The sequence below is a fragment of the Mirounga leonina genome, unplaced genomic scaffold (assembly GCF_011800145.1).
Source record: "Mirounga leonina isolate KUSES-001 unplaced genomic scaffold, KU_Mleo_1.0 Mir_94, whole genome shotgun sequence".
Taxonomy (NCBI): domain Eukaryota; kingdom Metazoa; phylum Chordata; class Mammalia; order Carnivora; family Phocidae; genus Mirounga; species Mirounga leonina.
In genome coordinates, this window is record NW_023270855.1 from 34698987 (window position 1) to 34720096 (window position 21110).

General features: G+C 41.9%; 1 protein-coding gene across 5 annotated transcripts in view; it reads left to right on the forward strand.

The window, feature by feature from the left end:
- Positions 1-21110, forward strand: part of ARHGEF3 (Rho guanine nucleotide exchange factor 3) — a 297522-nt gene that overhangs the window by 257366 nt on the left and 19046 nt on the right. For all 5 annotated transcript variants that reach the window (XM_034997541.1, XM_034997540.1, XM_034997539.1 and 2 more), the window contains 4 exons: positions 14304-14474; positions 17165-17227; positions 19305-19401; positions 19578-19654. In XM_034997541.1, coding sequence (XP_034853432.1) covers positions 14304-14474; positions 17165-17227; positions 19305-19401; positions 19578-19654 — 408 coding nt within the window. The remainder of the gene's footprint in view (positions 1-14303; positions 14475-17164; positions 17228-19304; positions 19402-19577; positions 19655-21110) is intronic.

Below are 21110 nucleotides of genomic sequence, written 5' to 3' on the forward strand. Positions count from 1 at the left end.
AGAGACTTTGTTACCCTGGCAGGTGACTTAATGTCTCTAGGTCTTGCTTTTATTCCTAATGGGTAAATTGGGGATAATGCCACAGCTTCTTTAGAATGGAATCATTGTAAAGATTTATAAGATAGTGCATTTAAAGTCCTTAGTATTGGGACGACTGGGTGGCTCAGTTGGTTAAGTGTCTGCCTTTGGCTCAGGTCATGATCCCAGGGTCCTGGTACTGAGTCCTGCATTGGGCTCCCTGCTCAATGAGGAGCCTGCTTCTCCCTCTCCTGCTCCCCTTGCTTGTGCTTGCACGCAATCTCTCTCTGTCAAATAAATAAATCTTTAAAAAAAGTAGTCTTTAAAAAGAAATAAAGTCCTTGATGTTTATAAGATAGTGCATTTAAAGGGCTATATTGCTAACAAAACTATACTAAGCCCTTTGTTAGCAATCACTAATTTACTAATTAGTTGGCTAAGTAGTAGATAGTAGCTACTATAATAATTCTTTGGTAAACAAGTGGCTAGAGTTGTTCTTAAACTCCCAATAAAGTTTATCTTTTTTATTATTATTATGTTAATCACCATACATTACATCATTAGTTTTAGATGTAGTGTTCCATGATTCACTGTTTGTGCATAACACCCAGTGCTCCATGCAGAATGTGCCCTCCTCAATACCCACCACCAGGCTAACCCATCCTCCCATCCCCCTCCCCTCTAGAACCCTGTTTGTTTTTCAGAGTCCATCGTCTCTCATGGTTTAAGGTGAATATTGAGATTTGTCCAAGGCCTTGGACCAAATTTCATAATCGTAAAAATCCTCTTGCAGATTGAAGCCAACAAAAGCCATGCCGCGAAAAGGCTTACCTTGTTTAGCTGAGAAGTTGTCTTGAGTCTGCCATTCCTTCCTTGTCCTGAATACTTTTGCTTAGCAGTATCTTTATCTTGGCTTTCGAGTTACTAAGAAAACTGTGGACCAGAACCCAAGGCATGTCCTATGCTGTGAAAATCTATGATTTGAGAACTATTTTAGGTCTCCCTCATCCCCTCCTGCCATTGCTTCTGCACCATTCAGCCAACATGCCATGATACTGCAGAGCCCAGGCTGTGCTTTACATTTCCCTGTGGATGCTCTCCTTCTTCGGTGCTTATTCCCTGCCCTGTCCATTACTCTGTTAGCTCTCCTCAGTTTCTCCTGAATGAATACCTCATCACCTTAATTAGCTATAGGTTTGGCTCTGTTTCTCTCAGTGCTTGGGCCTATGGGCCCTTGCTTATCCCCTGATCCCCTCTGTGGGAGAATGGAGAAGAAAAAGAAATAAGGTCATCTGGGGGAGCCAGATGAAGGGCTTTGAAGCTAGTGAAGAAAAATGTGTTTACCTTCTCTCCCCCATGACCAGTCCCTCAGCCCTCTGGCCAAGTTCATCACAGGCTTCCCCTGGAAGATTCATCACCGCCCTAGTCCTGCACATCTGGTCTTTTGCTGAGTTCTGCTTTTTGAAAATTCTTTAGCCTGTCTACTGCCATTTCACCCTTTCCTTTCCATCCCAGTGGCTGGGGCTCAAGTTCACTCTATAGTTATTTCCGCCCTTGACTATGAGACCTCCATGCTGCCAGCCATGTCTTCCCATTGGCTCTCCTAGGACAGTCGAACCTCTTCCCTGGGAAGGCCCTCCCTCATTCTGTAAGCCTTGGGTGGGCCCTCATCACACACGAGGCTCTACATCCTGCCCTCATGTTGCTTACATCTTGGACAGAGTTGCCTTCTGGTGATTCATGGCCACATTTGGCCCTCAAATTGTGTTTTGTTTGGCTGTGAGGGGGTTTGAGCTAACATATAAAAATCCAAACAGTCCATATAAGAATTTGGAATTCCAGGGGCACCTGGGTGGCTCGATCAGTTGAGCATCTGACTCTTAAATTCAGGTCAGGTCATGATCTCAGGGTCGTGGGATCAAGCCCCGCGTCGGGCTCTGTGTTGGACTTGGAGCTTGCTTGGGATTCTCTCTCTCTTCTGCTCCCTCTGCCTCTCCCCCTGCTTGTACACACTCTCTAAATTAATTAATTAATTAAATCTTTTTTTTTTTAAGATTTTATTTATTTATTTGACAGAGAGAGACACAGCGAGAGAGGGAACACAAGCAGGGGGAGTGGGAGAGGGAGAAGCAGGCTTCCCGCCGAGGAGGGAGCCCGATGCAGGGCTCGATCCCAGGACCTGGGATCATGACCTGAGCCGAAGGCAGACGCTTAACAGCTGAACCACCCAGGCACCCCTAATTAATTAAATCTTTTAAAAAAGAATTTAAGTTCTGGCTTCTTTTAAAGAATTGAAAAGCATGGCAGTGCTGGGCCCATGTTGCCACATGGTAATAATGAGCTGGATCTGGGTAGCCAGCCAATTGTCACCTACAAATGTCCCCACCTCTCCCAATTGTCCTTCCAATACCTGACTCCTTGACTCACTGTCATCACTTTACCTGGCCTGTAGACTCCATGTTTATGCTCCTAGTTCTGGGGACAGCTTGCTGTATGCCTCCCACCACAGCCCAGACCTGACTGTGTGTTGCTGTAAGATCCTCTATTGTCGTACCGTCAAAACCTTTCCTTTGGCTTCCCAGGCGGCCTTTATTCCTCCTCTCCCGTCTCTGCCTTACAGATACTACACTAGGAAGCCTGCAGGAAATATCTGGTCACCTTGAAAATTTGTACTGACCTAGAGAACTGGGACAGAAAGAAATCAAGCCATGTCTGAAATCCAACAGACTGAGGCCAAACAAGGATGAGAAAGCCAGACCTAAGGGAGGGATCTGACATGTGGAAATTGGTTTCTAAAACCTCAGAGATTTTTTTTTTTCGGCAAAATAATTTTTTAATTTACTTTTTTCAAATATAATGATAAATAGCTAACTCCAGGCTCCATTTATAGGACAGAAACAAGCCAGCAGAAGCAGAATGGTAATTCATAACGGTTGTGCACGTGGACACAGAGAGAACGTGAGCAGTGTGCTTATGTTGTGAGTGTGTCCTTGGGGGGGGTCAGTGAATGGAACTATGCCCCTGTGTGCAGTTAGACAGCCGTGTTTGCAGGATGATCTGCAAAGCAGAGAGAATGCTCTCTTGCCCCCCAAATATCTCCCTGTTGGTCACCTTGGTGCATGCAATGCATGTTTTGCAGAATTATTTCCAGCCTGCATCTCAGTAACTGCCCCATGACTTTATTGCTTCCCTCTCCAGCTAGAATGGGATAGGGTACTAATGTGATCTGAGGAGCAGGGAGGAGGAGGGGAAGCAGGAGGCCCCAAAGGGATACTTCGTGGGCTGTCTTCACATCCTCTTCCATTTTGTGCTCAGTGGTCTTGGTGCCTGTTCCAAAAGGGGAGGAACAAAAAACAAGGAGAGTTGGGTAGAGGCTGCCCCAAACCTCTCAGCATTCATTCTTCACTCATAGGTGTTTATTATATATGCCTCTTCTACTTCCAAAAACAACTCGAGCTGCAATTGAGCAGCTTGGTTCTCTGTCACAGTATCCCTTGTCCCTGGTGCTGGCCTCACAGAGACATATATATCCCTTTCAGTGTCCAGTTATGTCTGAGGTTGGGTTCCTTTTATTATAGAAGAGATGACTTAGGCCCAAACACAATACTTTAATCAATAATGGAGCACTTAGCAGTCCTTCCTCTGGCTCCTCAGGAGACCCCAGCTTAGCTCAGAAGGGTATCAGGACAGCTCGTGGCTAGCAACTTTTCCAAAAACGTGAAAACCCCAGCCACAAATGGGAGTGGTCCTTTGCAGCAATGGTTCAAGCAGACACTGCAGAACTTGTTCTCTCTTGCCTCTCCTGTACCCATATAGACTGGGGGCTTAGGCCCCAGCACAAAGACAGCATTTGTGGAAGTTGGAGAGGGACAGCCTCTGCCTGGCCTTCTGTCTCTGTCTGACCGGGAAGTGAGTGCTGCTGATAGCCTGGAGCACAGATGTCTGCATCCTTGGGGGCCTAAAAATCTCCTCAGTGGCCTACCGGAGAGGAAAACGTGGTCTGGCTCTGAAAGGGGCCTGCGTGCACCCCTCCTGTGCAGTGAGGACAGTGAGCTCGCCATGGGCGAGTCGCTGAGTCCTGCCTCTCCCCACCCCCTGGCCCTGCACAGCTGGTGGACGCATTTGAGCTGGGGCCAGTGCTGGGGCCCATGCGTGCTACGGAATGCTCTGTTCACAGCACTGTGGTTGAGGCCTGCGTTCTCTCCGAACATGAGCTTCATTTCTTTTCCATTATAAAAGTATAGGTTCAGTATGGAAAAATACAAAAAAGGAGAAAGAGAAAAGATTCCACTGCAAAACAACCCCTGTTAGTATTTTAATAATTTCCTTCCAGTGTTATTCTAGGTATATCTACATAACTTACATACTCTGAGCCTCATTTGGGGTTACTCACAGTGTACCCAGCCTTATCTTTGTCTGATCTGTTCACTCTTGGATTGAAATCTCCCACGGGGACCTGCATGGTCAGTTTCCCTTGGCATTTCTATTGGTCTTGGCCTTACGTATTTCCAAGCTATGCTGTTAGGCATGTAAAGGTTCCTCTCATCATTGTTACAGCCTCTTGGGGGAAATTGTACCTCTCATTAAGGTTCAGTAATCCTCTTCATTTCTTTTAATGTTTTTTGTCTTGAGTTATGTCTCTCTTTTTTTTGCATTTTGCATTTTGCCTGGTTTCTCCCATCTCTTTTATTTGCATCCTTTCTTTGTCCTTTGGCTGGATCAGAATTTTCTTATGGCTTAAGGGAAGTATTATATCACTTTTCCAAGTTATTCTTGGAAAATATGATCTTAATGGACCAAGTATATATTATTCCAATGTGTTGATGTAACTTACTTTACATAACCAGTCTCCTATTAATGGGTATTTAGGTTGTGAATATTTTTTATATTATCAAATAACTCTGTATTGAATGTCTTTTGAAGCCATTCGTCCTATTTTTTTTAAAGTACCTTCCAGGGGCGCCTGGGTGGCTCAGTCGTTAAGTGTCTACCTTCGGCTCAGGTCATGGTCCCAGGGTCCTGGGATCAAGCCCCACATCATGCTCCCTGCTCGGCGGGAAGCTTTCTTCTCCCTCTCCCACTCCCCCTGCTTGTGTTCCCTCTCTTGCTGTGTCTCTCTCTGTCAAATAAATAAAATCTTTAAAAGAAAAACTAAAAAAATAAAAATAAAAGTATCTTCCAATTGTGCTTTCTTTTCTGATTATAGAACATCTTTTTAGAATTGAAAAATAGAAACACAGAAAAGGGAGTAAAAGTCACTTGTAACCCCACCTCCCCATCATTAAATATCTTATATAACATTTTGGTGTATACTCAGACAATCTTCTCTTTTACAATATACCTGCATGTGTGTTTTTTTAAACAAAATCCTAATTATATGTATATGTATATATACTATTGTTTATATATGTACTGTCTTTTAACATGTTTTTGTCTTAATAGTATAAAATAACCTTACAGTATGAGAATACACTTTCATGTCATTAAGTATTTTCCACAAACCCAATTCTTGATGAATTCATATAGTATTTCATCAAAAGGATATACCAGGTATTGATTATTCACTCTTCTTTTGTTGAACATTTAAGTTCTTTACATTTTTCTACCATTATAGATGATACTGCTTTAAACATCCTGATTGCAAACCTTATGTGTGGGTGTATTCCTTCCTTTCCTTCGATGATATTCCCAGAAGTGGAATTTTGGTCAAATTATGTAAACTCAAGGCATCTGATGTCTCTAGAGTCAGGCCTCTCTTTCTGGTGTGTACCTGTCTTGGGCAGAATTGCTCCTCTATGTTATCACATCCTAATTCTAGACTTGTAGTCACATTTTCCCCTCTCTTTTCCCACCGTTTTTTGCCTGCTGGGACATCTTCACAGGATAGCCCTTCCCGGGGCCCCTTTGACTTTCCACACAGAACAAGGTTGTATCTTACTTTGCTTGGTATGCCTAGCACTACATGTGACTTAAGATATGCTCAGAAATTGACAGTTACTGTTATTATTGCGTTTATTACTGGAAAAGTTGGCCATTGCTCTTCCTAGGGGCTCTCCAGGAGCTGGCAGTGGGTGCCCACCTAGTAATGTTACATAATAACTGGGCTACTTCACAACAGAATATCAGCCCTCTCCCACTTGTATCCCCTTGGGGAGGATTGTTGTGGCTTAGGAAGGGTTTCTGGTACCACAGTCTCTCATTCCTCCATTCCTGGGCCCTTAGATCTGCGAAGTACTTCATTTCACTGAGATGCAGCAGAAAATGGGATGTAATAGTGTTCTCCATTTATTATTCATTTTATTTACTGTGTTATTTGTTCTGCTCTAGACTTGTTGGGGGAGGTAATCAGTAGGCAAAAGGAGACAGTGTGCCCTAAGTCACACAGGGCTGGAGCTGGCATCCTGCAGGGTTTTCACAGCGGCTCTCCTGGAGCCAGCTTCTGCAAAAAAGTCAGCTGGTCGTAATAAAGCCTGTAGTTTGCCGGGATCTAAAAAAGATGACCAGACTTTTGGTCTGGAGCATCACACCTCACTGTTGTTCCTTACTCTTTGTTTGTCCGTGTGGCAGGGAGAGTCAACATTTCCATTTCAGCTCGTGGAATACTGTATCTGAACATTATTGTGCAAAAGCCGTTTTATGGTGCCTAATGAAGAGGTTGAGCTGCTGTCCCAAGCCTCTGGAAGGCTTCCTAAATTTTGGGTAGAACTAAGAAAATTGTACGATATTTTCCCCACCCCGGAACCAAATATTTTCTTCTGCTTTTCATTCATTCTACTCAGAATCTCTCTCAGCTACAGAAAGACTTCTTGCCCTGGGTCTATGGGGTTTGATTTTTTTCTTTTATTGTGAATTGACTGGGTGCCTTTTTAATATGCATTAATCTGAATCAAATCCAAATATGATTTTATGTTTATAGCACCACTTCAAACTCCATATTCATGGTCTTGCACATTTGTCTACTGATTTCATTTTCTCTTAGTTAATATCTCTTATGGAAAAATCTGGAAAATAAATGTAGAGACATATGGAGATGAAAATTAAAACATCCATAGTCCACCATCTAGGGGTAACATCTATTAACACGTTGTATTTTAAGTAAGGATCTTCCTTTTCTTATTTAACTCTACATGTGAGACTTTCCCATTATCATTAAGCTTTTCTTAAAATAATGTTTTTAACAAACATATAATAGTCCATTTTATGATTACACTGTAATTTATCCAACTATTCCCTATTGGTCACTTTAGGCTATTTCTAGATCTTTTGCTTTATAAGCAGCACTGTGCTGCTGAAGCTTTTCTCCTATTGGTTATCCTAATGGAGGTCCCCAAGGAACCATTTGGTCCAAGTAATTCAAAGATATGTCTGCTGTTTGCTAATGAATGAAAACATATGTAAACCAGCACTAACAGTAACAATGCAGCCAATGGTATGATAACACTGATAGGACATCCATTGCCTGTTGCCCACGTACCAGGCACTTGGCTAAGCCCTTGACATATTTTATCCTTTATATTTTATGTAATCCTCACTACAACTTTGTTAGGTACTCATTACTATGCCCTTTTACAGATAAGGAAACTGAGAGGGTGCCTGGATGGCTCATTCGGTTAAGTGTCTGACTCTTGGTTTGGGCTCGGGTCATGATCTTGGGGTCCTGAGATCAAGCCCCGTGTCAGGCTTGCACTGGGCAAATAATAAATAAATAAATAAATAGATAAATAAATAAAATCTCTAAAAAAAAAAAACAAACCATACACAGATAAGGAAACTAACATCCAGAGAGATTAACTTCCCCAAGGTCCCTCAGCTACTGAGATGACTTCAAACCATGTCTGTTTTACTCCAAAGCCTGTGTTCTTAACCCAAATCCATGTTTTATAGTCAGAAGACTAGACTTTGTTCCTATTCCCACACTTACCTTGGGCCAGTCACTAAATCTCTTGGTGCTCAGATTTCTCATCTATTAAAAAGGGCAAAAATGCAAGAACCTGTCAAGTTGCCTCTCCCAAGACTAGAATGAGGGTCAAAAGTAATGGAAACTACAAAACTGAGAAGTGTTATTTCTCAACTTAAGTTAATTGCTCTAATCAAGCCTTCCATAAGAGACTCCTCCAAGATGTTCTTCAAGACCATTTTCTAATCCCAGCCATAACTACTGTACATTTTGGTTTAATCCATTATAGTAGCAACATAGAAACCCATTTTCCTCTGACAGTCCCACCCTAACTTCCAATCCATTTAATAATAAACCATGTTACAAAATAGCAATGGTAACTGCAGAGAATTTCCCTAGCTTGAACTCTCTTTATTGGAGCCTGTTATCTTTAGCTGTAGAGACCTTCTGTTTTTGGAAAAGGGTGAGGGAGCACCCCGCTGAACAGGCGGCATTAACAAATTAAATCTGTCCCATCATGCCTCACCTGCTGGGTTTACATTTCCTCTGACATGTGTAAAGGGTCCCTCTTTTCCCACCTGGCAGACAGTCCCCTTTGCACCTGCAGCATCTTTTCCACATACCCAGCCCAGGCATATACCCGAGCACCCATTTCCTAAATCTACATCATCTGTGCCTGTTCTAGCTATTGTTATTTTAGCTGCCAGTAATTATGAGCTTTAGGTTTTTGACTCATTTGCTGAGCTGGATCCCTCATGGAAGCTCTTGCTTGTCCTGGAACATTTTTCATTCCCCACACCCAGAGGGATCTATGTGCATGTTTCTGTTTTTATGCCACCCTCGCAAGGCTGGGTCTTTCCTAGTCAGCATGGACTGGTGTTTCTCACTCCAGGGGACATTCAGCAATGGAGGTGTTTTTGGTGTCACAATGGGGATGTGGGCACTACTGACATCTAAGGGTTAGTGATAAGGATGCTGCTAAACATCCTACAAGATACAGACAGCCCCTCACAACAAAGAATTTTCTGGTTCAAAATGTTACTGGTGGCAAGGTTTAGAATCTCTGTCATGGACTGAGAAGTAGCCTGAAAGTCACTTGTTTGGGCACATGCTTCCTACCACACTCTGAATCTAACAGTAGGGGAAGCAGGATAGGATATTGGTTAAATCTGTCACCAGGGGCCTGGGTTTGGGGGTGTTGGGAACTGAAATAGACCAGACCTATGTCATCATTCTGAGTTCACCATTGACCTGGGTTTAAATTCTGGAGCACCATTCATTAGCTGTATGACCTTCAGCGAAGTGTTACCCTTTCTGAGCCTCCGGTTTCCTCATCTGTAAAATAGGGCTAGCAATCCTTACTTCTTGGTTATACAAGGTTCTAAAGCTCCTCTCACCATGCCCAGCACAAACAAGGCATGCTATTCATTCATTAAGCAAAATTGTTGAGCTCCTACTATGTGCCAGTTGCTAATAAGTCCATCAGTGAACAGAACAGATAGATATCCTTGCCTGCCAGGAGCTTACCCTCTACTGGGAGGAAACAGACATGTCAGAAACCAGTAAATGACATCACACAGCACATGGTGAAAATAGAGGAAAATAAAGCAGGAGAAGGGGGATGGGCACTGGAAGGGACATAGCTGTTCTCCTCCCTCAACAGGCATCCTCTTCTTTGGGGTTTTTCTCCTAGCAGTAGTTACATGTTCCTTCCCCAGCTCCAATCCTCTCATCTAATTGCGCCCAGTTGTACTGAGGACTGGAAGAGGTGTAGGTCATGTTGTATGGTCTTAAATACTTGTCCATGGCTTGGGTCTGGTTGGCTATCAGCTGTCCCCAGGGCTGACCAGTGCCGACCACACACCTGACCAGCATTCTTTATTGTATTTTGGGGACTTTTCAGCATCCTTCCCCTTTCTAAGTGGAGTTAAAAATAAAACGTTTCTTTTAATCCAGCCCAAGCAAAAGGGTTAATCTGATTGGTCAAAGAGCCACTCAGTCATTATTCCTAAAAAATAAGTAAACGCATTCCCTCTCTATAACTAGATTTAAACTCTTAGAAGGCCCATATCACTGAAACCTCCCCCCAGTGCATGATTTGCATATAAGTAGCAGGCATATGGCCCTCTTGATAGAAAGAGATCAGGTTTGGGAGCAAAACAGATCCGGTTCTGAATCCTGCCTGAGCAAGTGCCTTAGCCTCCCCGAGCCTCAGTTTCTTCATCAGTAAAGTGGGAATAAACCCCCACCGTGTGGGTGGTTGTGAGGATCAGAGAATTCATCAGAAGTGCTAAGTGTGGGCAGGCACGTAAAGGCCCCTCTTTGATGTATGTGAACTTTGCCCGGTCCCTTCCCCCTTTGCTCCCAAGCTCACCACTCACTAAGGAAACACAAAACGAAGAATTCTTAATAATAGAGCTCACCTAGTATAGCTCACCTCTCTCTTCCCCGCCCCCCCCCTCAAACTACAACAGAAAAATATCTCCAGCTCTCTGGGAAATTTTTCAAGAAATACATAAAAATATGCTCAGTCATATTTTTCAAAAACATGAAACTGGAGTTAAGGTATACAGCTGACCCTTGAACAATGCAAGGGTTAGGGACACCGACACCCCCCACACTCTGCAGAGAGATGAAAATCCATATATAACTTTTGACTCCCCCAAAACTTAACTACTTAATAGCCTGCTGCTGACCAGAAGCCTTACCAATAACATAAACAGCCAATTAACACATCTTTTGTAGAAGTATTATATACAGTATTCTTACAATAATGTAAGCTGGTAAAAAGACAATGTTATTAAAATCATAAGGAAGATGGGTTGCCTGGGTGGCTCAGTTGGTTAAGTGTCTGCCTTTGGCTCAGGTTATGATCTCAGGGTCCTGGGATCGAGTTCCACATCGGGCTCCCTGCTCCGCGGGAAGCCTCCTTCTCCCTCTGCCTGCTGCTCCCCGTGCTTGTGCTCTCTCTCTCTGACAAATAAATAAATAAAATCTTTAAAAAATACATTTAAAAATAAATAAATAAATAAAACCATAAGGAAGAGAAAATACATTTACAGTACTGTACCATATTTATTGAAAAAAAAATCTGCATGTAAGTGGACCCTCAAAATTCAAACCTATGTTGTTTAAGGATCAGCTGTAGTTGTTTTCCCTATTAGATTAATAATAATATCTTGTTGATAGAGTGTGGAAAAAGGTAATTCACATACCTTTCTGGGGACAATGAAGTTGAAACAGTGTCTGGAGGTCAATTTGGCAAATTTGGAAATGCATGTCAAATGCTAAAATGTAGATATTTCTTAGACCAAGGAATTCTACTTAAGGAATCTGCCTTATAAAAATAGCACAAATACATAAAGGATGTTCACTAAAGCACTTTTTGTAATAGCCAGACACTGGAAACGATTTTCATGTCCATCAGTGGGAGGTTGATTAAATCCATGTGGTCCATCTGGACCATGGGATACTAACTCTGCACTCATTAAAGAGAAAGAGTGATTTTGGGGTGATGGAAATGTTTTGGAACTACACAGAGGTGGTGTTTGCACAACATTGTGAATGTACTGAAGGCCACTGAATTGTTCACAAAAATGGTTAATTTAGGTTATGTGAAATTTACCCCCATAAATTATTTTTTTAGAATGAGTCTTATATGCAAATACGAAGAGACATATTGTTGAGTGAGAAGAGAAAACATTCTGTTTTCTGTGATCATTGGCAAATGCATTTAAAAGGTCTGGAAAGATCTAGAACAGACTTAATAGCAGTTACTTCTGGAAAGTAGACTTGGGGAAATGAGGGGATTTGTACTTAGTTTTATATACTTTTGTAATGTATGAAAATTTAAAGTTAGCATAAGTTACTTGAGAACTGGTGGTGAGGAGAGGGGAATTTTAAGTTGGTCAGGGGTTGAGTTGAAACTGTTACAAGGTGGGCGGTTGATTCTCTCGAGTGAAAGTGGAAAATGTCTTTCATTTTGAATCTTATTTTTGTGTTTTCCTCTCTTTCTACTCTTTAATTCCCACCCCGGCTGTAATCAGAACCGAAAACTGAGATCAGTGAGTAACCTGATGACTCACTTTGCTTGTTTTGACCTTTCCGTGCCTGTGGCTAATTGATTCTGAGTGCGGAGGATCTGCAAGCATTAGTCTGGTCACTGTTTATAAGGGCCTGTTTTCAAGAGATCACAAGGATTTGCGATATACCATTAATGAACCATGTATTTGGTGCAAGTTCTTTCTTGACCAGCATCGGGGGCTGGTCCAGTGATCATGAGCTCACTAATGAGCCCAGGGGCTCTTGGAAGGCTGTGCCAGCCTGAGGAACTCATGTTGCTACTTGTAAACAGCTAACTTCCTGCTTCAAGAAGGTTGTGATAATACCTTGAAGCCCCTTGGAAGTTTCTTTTTACATTTTTCATTTATTCATTTTTTCTTGAATTATAAAAAATTTATAAACAGGATAAAAAATCACCTATCATGTCATCGGGCAAAAACAATAGAATTTTCTGGTGTTCCTTTTATATCTTTGTTCTTGTGCTTTTTTTCATAACTAGAAACAGTATTCATATACAGATTTTAGTTCTGATTTTAACTTACATAGAAGGGATTTTTAGCTGTTAAAATGGTCTCAGAATTGTCTAATTGGCTAGGTAGTATACCATCAAGCAGATGAATTATAACTTACTTAACAATGCCCTTATGTTGAATAGCTCCCTTAAAATTCTTTTCTTTCTTAAATTTTATTGTTGAATCTCAAAATATTTGGAAGCTGCCTTAGACTGTCTCAGTGAGGCAACCTCATATGTCACATGCAAAATCAGTTCTTGCCCTCAGGAAGTTTATAGATCAGGGCAGGTGACCAGTAAGTGTAATAAAATGTGATCATTGCTATATCAGAGCTATGTCCAAATTGCTCTGGGAAAGTGGTCAAGGTTTCTTAGAGGAGGAGTTTGAGGTATATCCTGAGGACACTTAGGAGTTAGCCAGCTAGTAAATGAAAGAAAAGCATCCCAGGAAAAGAAGATTGCTTGAAGGAAGTACAAAGGGATGGCAAAGCATAATGCATTTAGGAAATGGCAGATTGCCTAGTAGGGCTGGAGAATAGAGGGCTCACGGGTGAGTGGCAGGAAGTGATTCTAGTTATATAGACTGTGGTCAGATTACAAGAGGCCTTCTATGCCAGACTGAGGAGCTGGAACTTCTGAAGGCCATGCACATGTGGCCACAGCCATGTCTTACTAAATAAGAATGTGGTTTTGAGCACACCAACACCTCAGTGCTTTGGCAAAGTTCCCAATAAGGGTGTTGAAATCTTCTAGGATGAAGGCTTAAAGATGATTCACTTAGCTTTCTTCTTGATCATTTGTGCTTGTCGTGAGAAGGCACTGTGATAGCATGTTTCAGCCCCAAGAGTGGACTTCAGGTAGTCAGAGCACCGCAAAGTCTACCAGAGCCTCTAGAAAAATAAGAAAATACCTCGAAGACAGGCATCATTTGCTGCCAAGATGGCATTTAATATACATATTAGTTGGTAGTTTTCAGATTGACAGAATCCCAACCGAAGCTAATATAAACAGAAGGGGGAATGTATTAACCCCTTAATCGAAGAGTGGCTCTTCCTGGCTTCATGTACAGTGGGATCCAAGGGTTTAAACAGTGTGGGTAAAGCTTGCTCCCTCCCTCCATCAGTCCCTCTCCCTCTGTCCTTCATTCTGTGTGTCCCTTTATTCTCCTTGAAAGCAGATAGACTTATCTGCATGACTAGAGAGAGCTGCTGCAAGAAATTCCTGCTTATTTTGTCTCTTGGGTTCACAATACTAAAGGAATAAAGACCCTCCCACTCTTTCTCCCATGAACCACTTAGCACATTTCGGAGAAGCAGGTACCCGTCCCTGAGCCAGGGTGGAGGACTACTCTGACTGGTCAGGTCTGGGGCATCCCACCCAAACTGTGCGCCGAGTAGGATACCCAAGGATAGCGGCCTTCTGTTCCTTGATGGAGGAGGAGAGTGGGAGTACTAGCCAGATGTAAAGGACATCCACTGCTGTTAATCCTTGTTCTTCTGAAGGAGGGGGGTGTCCGCTGGAAAAAAATGTGGAGCCTTTGGCTTCTCTGAGAGCTGCCTTCGTGTATGTTTCTGTGCCGTGTCCGGGTCTTACGGAACGGATACTCCCAGTACATGTGTGAACGCAGCCCCTTTGCCCAATTTCCCTTAGCACGTAGGCTCAAGAAAACACCCCACTTCCCAAAAGGCCTTGTGGCATTGTCCTCTCTTTTTTGTGAATATCTGATTTATATTCTGTCAGTGACAGGAAGCTGCTCTAACAATCCACCCAAGTCCTGCCATGGCCCCGTGATGGTTTGTTTTTCTCATTGTTTAGCGTTCCATCAGCTTCCGCAGCGAGAGCCGTCCTGACATCCTCGCCCCCCGACCCTGGTCCAGAAATGCTGCCCCCTCAAGCACGAAGCGGAGAGACAGCAAGCTGTGGAGTGAGACCTTCGATGTGTGCGTCAATCAGATGCTTCCGTCCAAGGAAATCAAACGTCAGGAGGTAGGCTCAGGACCCAGGAGTTGGCCCTGTGTCTGGAACGAAGTGCGCTATAGGCGAGAGCCAAACTGCGTCTACACCACAGGCTCCCAATCAGTTCTTCATTGCATTTGTAGGAGGACAAATGGGTGTCACGCCTTGTAAGGAACTGAGAACCCAGCATCCAGCTGGGTGGGCGGCCCCTGCTTTAAAAAGAAACTGATGCGAAAATCTGAATTTACAAAGAAAATGAATCAGGAAGTGTCTATTTAGGATCCCAGAGCTCTCAAAAATAATCACTTGAGTTATATTTTGATAGCAACTTCTAGAATATTTTAAAATGCTCAGTTTATGAAACTTTGATTCGGTTTTGTGGAGAACTTATCTAGGGAATGCAGTTCATTTCATGACCTGTAAGTTTTCTATATCAATAGCTCTAAAGGACTATGGTCATCTTACCCTTTATAGAAAGCTTGTCAAGTGCCAGGCTGTGCCCAAAGCACATCCAGTGCATCATCTAGTGAAACCCTTGGAACCCTCCATTTTTGTGGAAAACCCGACATTGGCAAAAGGCATACTTGAAAGCTTTCTAGGTTTGGCCTCAGCAATTCCTTTCTAGGAATCTGTCTGCCTTCTTATACACAGATGAAAAGATATATATGTAAGGTTATTCATATGTTTATAATAGTGCTGAAAAGAACCTGAACATCTATTGTCAGGGATTGGCTAACTAATTAATATCTACAAGATATACATGGACTACAGTGTAGCTGTAACAAGAAGTGCTGGTATGCATGTATGGCTAAGTGGATAAGGCAAGGCACAAAATAGGATATATTATGTCCTTTTACCATCTATGTGAAAGCACAAGGAAAAATGAATATATGTGTGTAGGTGCACATTTTTGCTTTGTAGAATTATAAAATATTTCTGGAAGGACTCCCAGGGAACTGGTAACATTGTTGCCTTCTGGGTGGGAACTGGGTGGCTGGATAGACGTAAGAAGGAAAGTTTTCACCATATACCCCTTTGTGCACTATAAATTTTGAACTGTGTTAATGTATTACCTATTTAAAAGAAATAAGAAAGCATTTTAAAATAATACATGCACTGAAAAAAATCTGTGAAGAAATATGAAGAAACCCTAACAATAGTTAACAAGATGGTATTATGGGTACATTAAAATTTTCCACTTTCCACTTTTTTATGTTTTCCCAAGTGTTAACAGTATGCCTATATAACTTGTACGATCTGATAGTGGGAAGGAAAGAAGGATTGATTCTGCAGATTGGGAGATTTATATTAAGGTACGGTGAATACAAGTTCGCCCAGAGCTGCGATTTGAACCCAGGTCCTGTCCTACTCCAGAGCCCATGGTCTTCATGGTGACACTGTGCTGTCCCACAACAGACATCTGACGGTGGTGTTTCCCAGTATGGGGTTCTGTGGTTTTCCTCTCCTGGGAACCACATTTGGTCAGTGGGACCACATTTGGTAGTCAGACCATCACACCTATGTAAGTAAGCTCTAGTAAAACAGATGTACAAGGAAATCTGAGGAAGGTCTAAGTAAAGTCTAGTTAATTGTATTGTGACAACCCATTTCCTGGTTTTGATGATGCTCTGTAGTTACGGAAGACATCACCATTGGGGGAAGCTGAGTAGTGGAGGCACAGGACCTCACTGTACTATGTTTACAACTTCTCCTGTGAGTCTGGTTCAACAAAGCAGAATACCAGGAGGGCATGATGTGGCTTTACTGGGTCTTGGGAGGGGTCACCATGCATGGCCTCCAGCACAGTATTCTGCCTTCTCCTGCTTTATCTGAGAGCAAACTCCTTGTCTTATACTCCATCCACCCTAGAGATGGAGGGTGCTCTCCAGGCTTGCTCACTTCTTCCCTTTAGTCTGAAAGAAATGTAGGAGTCCCCAAACTATCACTCCTGTTAAAGGACTAAACATAGAGTCCTTTAACAATGTTTGCCAACAGTTTAGACTCCCAGATGAGTGAAAGAGTATTCTGCACATCATAGCTCTGAAATTATGATGGCTTAATAGAGCCAAATTAGAAATGGTCCATTTACACACTCTTGCTCACAGCTGGCTCCTATAATTTTATTTATTGTACCGTGTAGGGCTGAGAAGTAATTTAGACTGAATTAACTTCACCAGACATTTAGAGTGATAAAATATTGGATTCTTCCTACAATTCCAGCCTCAAGACAAATGGCTGATAAGAATAAAGCTTTCTGCTGAGATTCACCTTCTGTTGAGTAGAACAAAGACAAATTGTGATGGTCCAGTTCATAATACTGCCATGCCCATCACTGAGAACAGACCTGTTTATGATGGTTGCTGCACACATGAGAGACGCAGAATCCAACTGTCATTATTTTACCTAAAATAGTTCCCTCTTGTCTGGCTGCACCCAAGTTCTGTAATGTGAAAGATGACTTACTGGGTTGGAAACATATGTGGAACCCCTTTCTTCCACAAATGGGTGAGTACATTATATAGAAGTTTTGCAAAATTCTTCCTTTATAGGTTTTAGCTACTTAGATGCATTTGCTGCAGGTTAATTTAACTTTTTAAGGAATCCTTTAAAAATGTTTAAGAAATGGGTAGATCTGGGGCTTTGAGCAACAGAACCAGCACTGTTTGAATTTGGTCTCATAAATGGAGTGTTCAGTGAATGTGTTTTGTCTTTGCTTGCAGGCAATCTTTGAGCTTTCCCAAGGGGAAGAAGACTTGATAGAGGACTTGAAATTGGCAAAAAAGGTAAATTTGAATCCAGTAGTCATTTGGGCCACCTCCTTTTTTTTTTTTTTTTTTCCTCTTATGAGTAATTTCACAATTCTAAGATTGTGCTTTAGGAGCACTCTTTTTATGACTAAGACAGATCATCAACAATTGAGAAGAATCTGCACAAACCAAGTAGTGGGGAAAATGGCTCAAAACAAGAAGGTTCTCTGCATCTGGTGCCTGTAGGGTTTCTCCTGTGCATGTCTCTAATGCACCTCAAAGAATATTTGAGTTTAATCAGGAAGTGTTCGTAGAGGCCTGACTTTCCATATATTTCATTGTCTCTCATGGCGGAGCTCCTTACCCTTGGGAGCAAGCATGCAGATGTCTGAAACTGGAACGATGTCTTAGAAATAAAGCCACTTGAATCACCTAAGTAGAGAAAGTGGTTAAGTGAGGCAGTTGGATACTATCATGTGAATTAGGGTCTTTTATATAGAAACTTGTGTTTTAATCACATTGTGTGTGGGTAGGGAGAGGAAACCCAAGCCTTGTAGCCTGTATTGTCTGGACAACAAACTTTCCTCAAAACCTTTCCATTCCAGTGACGCCCCCACCCCCCGAAGGCTGAAATCCAGACTCCTTCATCTGATATTCCCAGCCCCCTTTAAAGAATCACAGGGTTGGAAAGATGCCTCCCTTCTTTTAAGTCCTTAGTCCAGATTCCTGCTAATATGAAGTCCCGTCTGTAGCATTCCCAGGAGATGGCCATCCACACTTCGCTTGGACACAGCCAAGAAACTGAGTTTTTAGGCAGGGCTGGAGGAGGAGGAAGACAGAGATGACAAAGAAGGCATTCAACTCTGTTTCAAGATTTCCCGAAGCTAAGCACCTTAAGGATGTTTTACTGCCGTCCTTTTGCTTATGGTGGTTCTACCTTCTTGGAAACCCTTCCTTCCCTTTCAACCATCCATATCCAGCCATCCTCCAGGAACTAGCTCAAATCTCAATTCATTCCTCACCAGTATTTACTGCCTCCTTCTCCATGCCAGGCAGCTCTTAAATCTCCCTTGACTACTCCAGCTTTAATTCTCTCACCCTCTAAGCAGTTATAGTTTGATCAGCTTTTGCTGCTATGGGACATCTCTCCTGTTTTTAGTCTTGAGCTTTTAAAAACATATGTCTAATTATCCACGTGTTTTTCTTACCTCCCAATTAGCTTTATAAATCTTCTTGGAAGCAGGACTGTGCCATCTGAGTTTTTGCACTCTGTTACAGTGACCTGGGTATGATTGTGCGTTCTTGTTTAGTTATCATTAATAAGAGATGATAAGATTGACAGAGATTTTGGTCTTTTGGCTTCAGAGCAGTCATAAAGGATGCCATCACTTTTCTTTTCTTTTCTGTTTTTAAATTTTATTTTATTATGTTATGTTAGTCACCATACATCATTAGTTTTTGATGTAGTGATCCATGATTCATTGTTTTCGTATAACACCCAGTGCTCCATTCAATACGTGTCCTCTTCAATACCCATCACCAGGCTAACCCATCCCCCCACCCCCCTCCCCTCTAAAACCCTCAGTTTGTTTCTCGGAGTCTATAGTCTCTCATGGTTTGTCTCCCCCTCCAATTTCCCCCCCTTCATTTTTCCCTTCCTTCTCTTAATGGCCTCTTCTTTCTTTCTTTGCTTAGTTTAAATAGGGACTAATTGAAAAAGAACCTGCTAGTAACTAATTCTGTATAAATTAGCAGCTTTTCAAGCTGCAAGGTCTTCAATAACGTTAAATTTTAAAACATTATACAAATCAGATTGGCTCTGTACTTAGGGTTTGTGCCCTTGCCCAGATGTATGATATACTAGAATAAAAAAGCTTTTTTAAAATCTGCTTTGGTTTATCAATAACCACAGATGGCTCAAGGCAATGCTGGATTCTCATCTGCTCTGGCCACACCGATCTGCTGTCTCCGCAGCATTTTGGAAGAAGTTGTTGGGGAGGGCCAAATATTTTGTTATTATGTGGGGTCTCACAGACACTGACGCCGTTTACATTAACCACTAGCTTCCTCTGATTTTAAATGTTTGCTTCTATCTCTTGCCCTTCTTGTGCAGGCCTATCATGACCCCATGCTGAAACTCTCCATAATGACAGAACAAGAGTTGAATCAAATTTTTGGAACACTGGACTCTCTCATTCCTCTACACGAAGGTATAATTTTGCTCCCAGAATGAGTCATGACTTGTAGCCTTAATTGAGTCGTCTCACAAGTCATGATTATGTAATAATGTGATTAACCCAGAATCTACTTCCAGTCTTGTTCATATTTGAATGCCTAACAAAATAAGCATTCTGTTTTGTTTTGTTGTTGTTGTTTTTTTAACCAGAGCTCCTTAGTCAACTTCGAGATGCTCGGAAGCCTGATGGCTCCACCGAACATGTCGGTCACATCCTCGTGGGCTGGGTAAGAAAAGTTCTCTAGTCTTGATTGAGCATAAATTTCAATAACAGAGATAGAGTTTCATTTTAGCTAGACTTTTTGTATTGGCACATATTAGTTTTACATCATAAATGGCAAATTCCTAGCAAAATTTATCATATTTAGGCTTTATCTCTTCAACCCATGGAAACAGGTTTTTTTTCTTAATACAAATTTGCAGCATTTAAAGATAACATGGCCTTTTTGCAATAAAATAAGTAAAGGCCCACATGAAATGGTTACTAGTTTTACATCAAATAAGGTAAAACTAGTTAATATTCAATTGAGGCCAATTACTACTAATACAATTATTATCATTTCTATTCTAGTAAATATTCACAGACATATTCTTATCCATCACCAAAAAAAAGGCGCTTTCATTCAGCCTCCAAAAAAAACCTCTCATGGTCAAATGTAGTTTCATACACAAGGTAATACTAAATGTTGTTAATGTTTAGCATATATCTGATTTTGAGTAACTTCATAGGAAGGCTTGGTGTCATGTTGACCTTCATCCCAAATAACCCATCCCCTTTCCTAATTAAACAAAGAAATCAGCTGTGACCTTAGATTAGGGGTTCTAAATTTATGGTCTTAGGGCTGAATTTGGGTTTTGTTGGGTGCATAATGTGGTCGTTCATTTGCTTAATGTACCTTAGACCAGGCATGCACTTTCTATTTTGCCACAGTCCCCACCATTCCCTATTACCATACCTCTGTTGCCTTTGAGTCCTTGAGTGTACCATCCCAGCTCCAGGTGGTTTTCATTTGTCATGAAGCAGGTAATAAAAGCAGATTACTTTGATGACTTCTTCGAGGCAAGATTAGATCTCTCATCTCTCTGATCCACACAGTCTTCCAGAAAAATAGGCAGGAATTGCTACAGCAGCCAGCATTAGAGTCATCCCACTATTTGGGGAATGTTGTGAAGGTTATAAATCCTACTGTCACCATGTGAGTTCTCTTGATCCAGTTACACTTGTAGTTATATTTTAACCTTCCTAGGCCTTCCGGTTCCTGTGTTTTGATGTTGATCCCTTATCCTAACTTCTGCTTCTCAATTACTGCCTTGATTAAGAAAGTTTGAGGGTTTCATGACTTAGATAGCTTTAGTTCAGAAGTCACTGTTAGCATGGAGGCCAAAATACCCCAAGGGCATCTGAAAGGCAAGCAATGTTCTAAGATGAATAATTTAGAAAATGTGCCTTAATATTTCAGGAGAGCTCATTCATCTTATATTTTTGACTTACTATAAGACGTGGTAGGTGCTTTAACTTCTTTAGCCTTCAAAGAAATTTCTCTAAAGAGAGCCAGCCAGCTGGAGACAGAGAAGGTGTAATGAGAAGAGAGATTCTGCCTCAATATTTCTTAAACTTCCTGAGTCTGTGGGCTGCTCTGATGGGCATGGGGGGGGCCAGTGAGGCCACACTCCAGGATTAGC